This window comes from Morone saxatilis, unplaced genomic scaffold (assembly GCF_004916995.1).
Source record: "Morone saxatilis isolate NCDOM2014 unplaced genomic scaffold, NCSU_SB_2.0 Contig4, whole genome shotgun sequence".
Classification (NCBI taxonomy): Eukaryota; Metazoa; Chordata; class Actinopteri; family Moronidae; genus Morone; species Morone saxatilis.
Window position 1 is genome coordinate 16,611,809 of NW_023339984.1, and position 8,935 is coordinate 16,620,743.

General features: G+C 41.7%; 1 protein-coding gene across 1 annotated transcript in view; it reads right to left on the reverse strand.

Annotated features, from left to right (window-relative positions):
• trpc5a (transient receptor potential cation channel, subfamily C, member 5a) overlaps nucleotides 1-8,935 on the reverse strand; it is a 64,814-nt gene that overhangs the window by 4,609 nt on the left and 51,270 nt on the right. Inside the window, exons 13-14 of the mRNA XM_035675826.1 lie at nucleotides 7,518-7,713; nucleotides 6,824-7,033 (exon numbers count right to left, since the gene is read on the reverse strand). Coding sequence (XP_035531719.1) covers nucleotides 6,824-7,033; nucleotides 7,518-7,713 — 406 coding nt within the window. The remainder of the gene's footprint in view (nucleotides 1-6,823; nucleotides 7,034-7,517; nucleotides 7,714-8,935) is intronic.

Here is an 8,935-nt window from a genome sequence, read left to right on the forward strand (position 1 = left end):
TGACCATCGCCGTTCGATTCACCACAAAATCTGCATCAGCGCCATCTTGCGCATGTCTGCTATGACTGACAGATCTGGACCTCTAGAGGCCCCTTGCTTTTTTGGTCTGCGTGCTCGCTTTAGTCATCCCGGACCCTGGAGGTTTCCACCTCTAATTTAAAACCTTTAGGGCGGCTCCGCGAGGTAGAGCCGGGCTCGTCTCCGCCACCGAGAACCGACCCGCAGCAATTGGACTTGCATGATTTGATTCCCCAGCCAATCCTCCCGCACACTATTACACACACCCACACCACACCACAATTAACTCACTGCATGAATGGAATTTCTGTTCCCGCACTCATCTTTTTGAGCCTATGTATAATAAGAACCACCAGAGTTGCTGCTCATGGCACCGCCGCAATTCTCAGCTGTTTAAGGAGTGGGAGTGGTGTGGGAAGACCACCCGCGCGGAAACACCACTTGAATTTCCCTGGGGATTACACTAAAGTATCTATCTATCTAGGTCTATCTATCTATCCATAAACAGTCGGTATCTATCTAATCTATCCTTGGTCTGAAAGCGCAGTACCAAATGCAAGTCAGTATGATGCGGGTATACTGTTCCATAGATCATAGTCATTGGTGCCCTCGACCCCTGGATTCATCCTGTGTTTCAGTTTTATGGTCTTCTTAAATACCTGACGATGTGCGAGATTCCTCTAAGTGGATCTACATCGATACAACAGCGCACACATGGATTTGGAAGTCTGGTGAACAAGGTGGAGAATAGTTCCGAGGTAGTCTTATAGTGGACAAAGCGTGTAATTGGAGCAAAGTCTTGGAGAGCTACACATAAGAATTGCACTGTGGAATTTGTGAAGGACAGGGCCTGAAGGTATACATAGAAAAACATATGAATACAATTCAGAGCCCTGCGATCAATCAGCAGCAGAAGGAATAATCGACCGACCTGCTCAGAGTAGAGGGATGCAGGCTGCGGGGATGAAGGTGGACACGTAGTCGGTTTACAGAAATACTATATCGCAGCAGAGCGACGGGAGCATTCAGCTGTGGAGTCTAGTGAGCACAGAAGGAACCATCACGTAGATAAACAACCACAGATCCTGATAAACACATTTAAACAGTCCATCATTCTGCAGAGAGATGTGGAAGCAGGCAGCGCAAGGATGATTAAGGCCTTTTCTCACACACACGAACACAACACACACACACCACACATGCACACACACACACACACACACACACATACAAACACACAGTGCTAGCTGTTGCCATGCTCACCTCACACTGAAGTCAGGCTGCTGTTATGTATAATATCCCAGCCAGCGACACATAGGCTTCACAGAGCCACACAGCCACCTGCAGGAGATTGATCAAGGGAAGCAGGCCTGTGTGTGTGTGCGCGTGTGTGTGCTGTGTGTTGCGTGCTGTGTGCATGTGTTTTGACAGTATAAGCATAAAAACAAGCATAGATGTGAAGCAATGAAAGCATACTGAAGAGGGGAGAGATAGATCTGTTAAGAGGAGATGTGGGGAGGGATTTGGTTTGATTAGTGTGTGTGTGTTGTGTGATGTAGTGGTGTGGTAATGTAGGTGTGTGTGCGCTACGCGGACAGCAGGGAGAGAGCGGAAGACAAATTAGAAGTGTGGATGGAGTACTGACAAGTGTTAAAAACAGGATGAAAAGGGAAATGGAACAGAGAGGTGAAATGGCTGAATATGGAACTGAAAATGTTGAATAAAAGAAAACGTGGAGAGAGGGAAATGAAACAATAACAACACAAGAGGAGATGGGAATGAGTGGAATGCTGTGAATGGATATTGTAGAGGTTCAGTATATCTAAATAAAAGCAACACACACACAACTGTATAAGTCATAAAATGAAATGTACAACCAGAATTTACTCAAAGATAGTGTTCAGTCATGCTTAAGAAGATGATAAAACACTGAGTTACAGCTGATACGGTTTCAATATTTGATGAAATAAGCTTGGTCCAAAAGAAACAGAAAATAAAACAGAATGTTTTCCAATAAAAACGCAGAACTAATTAAACTTCTTGAAAAACAGACCTCTTTTTTTGCATTATCTTATTTAATCAATCATAAAATAAAACTTATCGTAGCTAGAGTATTCATTGTTTGTGGAGGAAGACAGCCTTAACACTTTGAAATTACCTTATATCTCAAGTTTAAATACATTTAGGAGTAATATATTTTTGTTTCACATTTTTCTCTTTTAAATTCTTTGAATCTACATATGTTATTTTGTTTATTTTACTCTCACAAATCTATACATCACTTAATTCGGTTGGGGAGCAGAAGGAGAGTAATTATAACAAAAACTAGTGAATTCAATAGGATTTTTTGGTTTAATAAGTTATGATACATGAAAAAACAATAATAAACTCACCTATAATTAAATTACTATCATTTATTAGTTTTTGATATTGGAGTCAATATACCTTCAATAACATCTGACAGTCTTCAATTAATTCTCGAAGCAATAGACTGAGCTCTTTGAACGCTCATAAGAATTCAACTTATTATCAAATAAATTATCTATTGTTAATACTTTAGTTATCATATGACAAATTCCAGCATTATACAGACCATCAACAACTCCACACGGACAAGCAATAAAGAAGGATATAGTGGCACACATGGAACAGTCGTATCTTATCTTTAAAGCAAAGCTTTTATCATTATGTTTATAACTTGACACAGTTCTCTAACAAGTTTTATAGACATTCGGATGATCATATATCAGTATAGATATTCCCGGGTCATGCACGTTCAGATCTTGAATAACTGAAGAGTACGGATTGTTTCAAGTTATATCAATGTGTAGCATGAACGTGTGAGGCTCACAGCTAGCTATGGTGTGTCTGTTCAGTGAAGATAATACTAGTTGTCTCGGTCTGATAAAGCTACAGGCTTAACATTGTTACTCAGGGATATATCTGTCTGCAGCACACCAGCGATAGTGTTATATATTTCGTATTCGGACAGTCAGGGTGTCCACGGCGATTACACGTAGCTTATTCATCATTACAACTTCATTTTTTCATATTGTGATATGCAAAGAGAGCCGAGCACGCCTAACTAGCGGCGCTGCTTCAGCTCGGAGCTGTGTCTGATCTTATGTGTCTTTCGTATAAAAGAGTTTTGATAGCGGACAGTGTCGTCATTCATCTTCAGTCTGGACGACTGGATCACAACGGTTCTATTCCTCATTAACTTCTCGGATAGAGATCTATGAGACAAGAGGCTCAGAATGTACAGAGATTAGTGTATAAAAATCACTAGTTACCAGAGATAACGCTGAAAAATAAATATAATCACTTCCTGTTTGACACCATTTCATTTTAATGACCTTAGTGACAGCGTAGATAGTGTGTGATATATAGTATTTAGGTATATAGGAGTAAGATAACGATAGGTGAACCGGTGACGTAGCGAGAGAGGATACGAGTAGAAGGGCGACTCTAACGATCTAATCAGACACATTTCATCTCTCCTCTTGCTGTGTGAATAGTACTTGTACATCTATCTCTCACTCAACACGTTTTCATTTTATCACACATACTATAACAGCAAATCCCATAACTCTGAGAGTCACGACAATTCACCCCTCTCCTGTCATCCAATCATAGAGACAGGAGGAGTCCCATTGAGATAGATATCCTAGATTATATGACGAACTGCTGATCATAAAGCTGCCGAATACAGCAGCAACCCTGTGCGGATATGTTCAGATATGTCGCTCACATTGCGAGACCGTGCCTACGTCCGCGGACCAACACACAACACATAACATAACACACAGCGACAACACGACACAACATCAACATCACACAACACGACCACATCTCCTGTCCACATCTTTCCTTTAACAATCTATCTCTCCCCCATTCCCTTCAGAGCTGTTCATTGGCCTTTTCCCCCACCACGTCCTCATGCTGTTTTTATGCTTATACCTGTCAACACATGCACACACCACGCACACACACACACACGACGCGCACACAACCACAGGGCTCTCTCCCCCTTGATCAGAATCTCCTGCAGTGCTGTGTGGCCCTCTGGTGAAGCCTATGGGAATGGTGGGCTTATATAACTGCAGCAGGCATGAGCTTTCCAGTTGAGGTGAACATGGCAGTGGCACTGTGTGTTTGTAATGTGTGTGTGTGGTGTGTGTGTTGTGTGCATGTGTGGTGTGTGTGTGTGTGTGTGTGTGTGAAAAAGCCTTATCATCCTGCGCTGCCTGCTCTCACAGTCTCTCTGCAGATGACTGGACTGTTAAATGTGTTTATCAGGACGTGTTTATCTGCTGATGTTCCTTCTGTGCTCACAGACTCACAGCTGATGTCCGTCTCTGTGCGATTGTATTTCTGTAAACCGATACGTGTCCACTTCATCCCCGCACTGCTCCCTTACTCTGAGCAGGTCGGTCGATGATTCCTTCTGCTCTGATTGATCGCAGGGCTCTGAATTTATTCATTTTTTTATGTTACCTTCTGCCCCTGTCTTCACTTCCCACAGTGCATTTCTTAGGAGCTCTCCAGACTTGCCTTTCTACACCTGTCCACAAGATACCCTCGGACTTTCCCACCTGTCACCAGACTCCAACATCCACCTGCTCACATGTCCCTAATAACCCTGTCAGTATTTAGAATAACCCAGTTTCCCCAGTCAGTTGCCTGAGTGTCTATCAGTTGCCCTCTCATACTGACTTCATTTGGTCTGCGCTTTCAGACCAAGATAGATAGATAGATAGATACTTTAGTTATCCCCAGGGAAATTCAAGTGGTGTTTCCGCCCGGTGGTCTTCCAACCACTCCCACTTTACACTAAATGTCAGCATCCAGAGCAATCTGGGGTTCAGTATCTTGCTCAAGGACACGTCCACATGCAGCGGGAGGAGCTGGGGATCAAACTGTCAACCTTCTGCTTAGTGGACGACCCGCTCTACCTCCTGAGCCGCCCTAAAGGTTTTAATTAGAGGTGTGAAACCTCCAGGGTCCGGACTAAACAGCCAACCAAAAGAGGGGCTCTCGGTCCAGATCTACATTCATACAGACTCCGATGGCGCTGATGCAGATTTGGTGATGACGGCAGGTCATGTATAGTGCTCGCAAAACTACCAAACCAAAACTAACTGGATCCAATCTATGCCACAATCAATGCCACAAACAGGTGAACCTTGGTTCTGACTTTCAGCTGTGAAGAGGCCCAATGTTGCTTCCTGCCTTTGCTTTCCAGCCTCTGAAACCTGGATCCTGTACCTGCCTGTGCCTTTCACTCCTGTTAACCTGTGGACTCTCTGTTTGGATTTGCTTGCCAAGTTGTAATGGAAGATGTCCAACTGGTATTTCTGTGGTCAAGAATCAACTTACAATCTGAATATTATTTGGTTTATTTAGTAAAAACAAACCAAAGTTGTCAAACACAGCTGACTCAGGAAGTACTGAGGTTCAAAACCCAGATTTATTCTTCCAAACAATTCTGGTTTGTTTACAGTCTGTTATCATCTGAGCTTCTGGTGTTCCTGCTGGACTCGAACTGCACAAAAAACAAAACTGAATCTTGAAGCACGTTTCTTTACCTTGTGAATGCTACAGTTCACAGTAACCAGTTTTGCGATGTAAAGCCCTCGGGTGAAATCCCTCCAGTGACTTGTTGACATGAATGACAGCATATGGCGCCTTTTAGTCTGTGCAGTTTGTTGGCGTGAGCTGTTTCAGTACAGGGCACCATGGCCACGCCAACATATTAAGCTACACATGAATAAATAAAACATTTGCATTTGTGTTTTATTCTGTCTCAACTTTGGGAGTTTAATCTGAAGTGGAGCAGCCAAGAGACAGAAAACTGCAGTGTTCACTGGTTTGGTCACAAGCAATCACATTCAAGTTCAACTTCAATTTTATCGCCATTTCTTCACACACAGATGAATGAAACGTCGTTCCTCTCTGGGGCCAAGGCACAGAAAGCGTAACATGGATTACACAAACAATAAAGCAACAACTACGACAGCCAGAAGCTGAGACGCCTGCTGTATAATACAAAGTGAAAGTTAAACTGGACATAAGACTATAAATATTAAATACTCTCTGTCAGATGTTCTCAATCCCTGGGCTGGAGACTGGTAGGCCTACTGGCTTTGGAAGATACCAAGCCGAAAGTTTCAGGAGTTAACTTGGCACAGTGTGTGCTGAGTTGTCTTCATCATTCCTGTCACGTCTACAACATAATACTGACTTTAAATTAAATATAGGTCGTCAGTACGCCAGGTAAACAGTTCTTCATCACCGTGAATCAGAATTCAACATTGAGGACACTACCTGAGGTCTTTCTGCTTTTAATCACAACAAACAGGGAACAATTAAAGTTTTAATTTCCATTTAGTTTCAGTTTTATGTCTAACTCTACATCAAGATGTGTGTAGAGAGCTTTATCTTTATACCTACTGAGAGTAATTATGCGTTCCACAGCAAAAGTTTTAGCATAAAAACTGAATTTGAACATTTCTGACCTTGCTGACTCCCAGTGTATAGTGTAAAGCAGTGGTTCTCAACCTTGTTGGTATGGATGTCCTGATCTGATCTCAAAGATCAGTATTGGAGCAATATTGAGATATATTAAGCCTGACTGATCCTTTGATTTAGCCTCTGCTCGGAGTAGAGATAGACATCGGAGCACGCTCAGTTAAATTTAACCCATGATTTTCTATTCTTTTTTATTTGAAAGATGCTGAAAGCAGATAAATATTGTACATATCGGGGCTTTAAAAGATAAAATAAAAGCTCTGTCCTCACTTACCGTGAACTCTCTGAGATTTTCACATTTGTGCGTGTCCTCCCCGGGCAGCTGGCCTTTCCTGCACAGCTTGTTGTGGAGCCACATGAGCAGGTACCAGATGGACTTGGGGCTGGGGATGATGTTGAACGGGGGTGGCAGCGTGCCACCCTCGTCAAAGTAACTCATCCACAGCTTGGTGCGGGCGAACTTCCACTCGATGTCGGCGTGGTCCTGCAGGACAAAAAGAGGGAAGGCTGGTTGAAAAAGTCATGTTACAGAAAGAGGTGATCTTTTTCATTTTTAACTGGAAGCAATTAAAGTTCATTATAGAAGACAAGACTTGATAGCAGGGACCTTTTATTGTTTTTCATGCTGTTTGGTGAAGCTTAAGACAGTTTCCCACAACAATGTAGTTCTTTATAATAAAGGCGCTCATGATATTGGTTGGAACAGACCTTTTCTTTTTTGGTATCTAATGTAATAAACAGTTATTTTCATTTTTCATTAACTTTGTAAGTTTTTAATGGTTAAAAATTATAGATGACATATTTTTCAACATTTTATAAATTAATTGAGAATGAGTTTTAGTTAAAATAATCAATTTACAATGATAGAAACAGGAAAAGCTCATAAAATCTAGAATGTATTATTTTTGTGATAACTGGATAACTCTTTCAGTTGATTAATCCTTTCAGTGCCATTTAATGTGACTCACAGCGATGAGTTGGTAGGAGTTGTTCATCATGGCGATCAGCATGTTGAGCAGAACCACCAGCGAGATGACGTTGTAAGTCCCGAACATGGTCGCCCCGATGAACTCTGTGAACTCGTGCCGGGCCTTCACGTTGGTGACGTACAGGTTTAACAGCCCGAATATGGACCAGAACAGAGACTGAAGAGTCTCAAATAACCTGAAGATGAAGAACAAGAGAAAACGTATTGTAAAGCAGTGTTTATCAAAAAAACTAGGTACTAGAGTACTACTAGTCGACTTTCCAGCGACGTGAACCCAAAAATACAGAGTACCCCGAAGTTTTATGTTACAAATGTAAAGTATGGGTCCCCAGCATTTAGAAACTGCTGCATCCTAACTTGCATATGTTAAAATTGTTATTATATATATTATATATTTCAGCCACTGCTTGCCCAATTTGGACAATATTGAGGCAGTATGTAGGATGCTGAATCCACAAGTACAAAATGACTGTTCAAACCAGAAGTGGCCATATGTCCACCATATGCAAGTATACAGACATATTTCTCAGTCACCATTGGATATATCCACTTCTAAATCCCCTCTGATGTACACCATTCGGTAGTGTTCTGCGAGTGTTATCATTTTTGTTATGATGGTGAAGACCTGACGTAGTTGTCCAGTTGTCTCACCCATCTGTGGGCCAGTACTGATTGCAAAATCGGCATCTCTTCTGTGGTTAATGTTCATTTTATAATGATCCTTTACTGCCTGAAGTAGCAGATGTTGAGCAACAATATGCAAATACTACTTGGTCATAAATTACACAGATTTTACTGATTTCAACTCCCTGTGGATTGATTTGGATTCATTTCGAGTCAATTTTGAGGTTATTTATACGCTTTAATACATTGGACCTGCATTTTAGAATCCAGAAAGCTCAATTTTATTGGTGTGAATGTTCAGACGTTAATATTTCTTCAGTTCAAAGACTCATCTTATCTCCGTTTACTATCTGACCATCACATTTAAGCTCAGAACTACTCACGGATGTATGCGGACACTACCTGCAGCAGGCTGATATTATAGGAAATGCAAAACTTATGTTACATTACATTAAGTCCCTTTATTCAAAACCTTAAAATAAGAGAAATGTAAGAGATTATTGCTGCAGGAGGCTCAATGTTTCTGCAATCTAGCTGATAAATTACCAGTGTCTCCTCTGTTTCTCTCACTATTTTTCACCCTCCCTCTCTTTCCTCCATCTCCCACTATCTGTCACTTCGCCCCTCTGTTTACCTCCTCATTTTATTTCCTGCTCTGATCAGTCGTTCGTGTGTCTGTCTGTGCGACAGTCGCGGTTACAGAGGACGTTATTGAATTTTTGATGAAGCAACAATCGGCAGAACCCAAACATCACCAGAGAGAGAGAGAGAGAG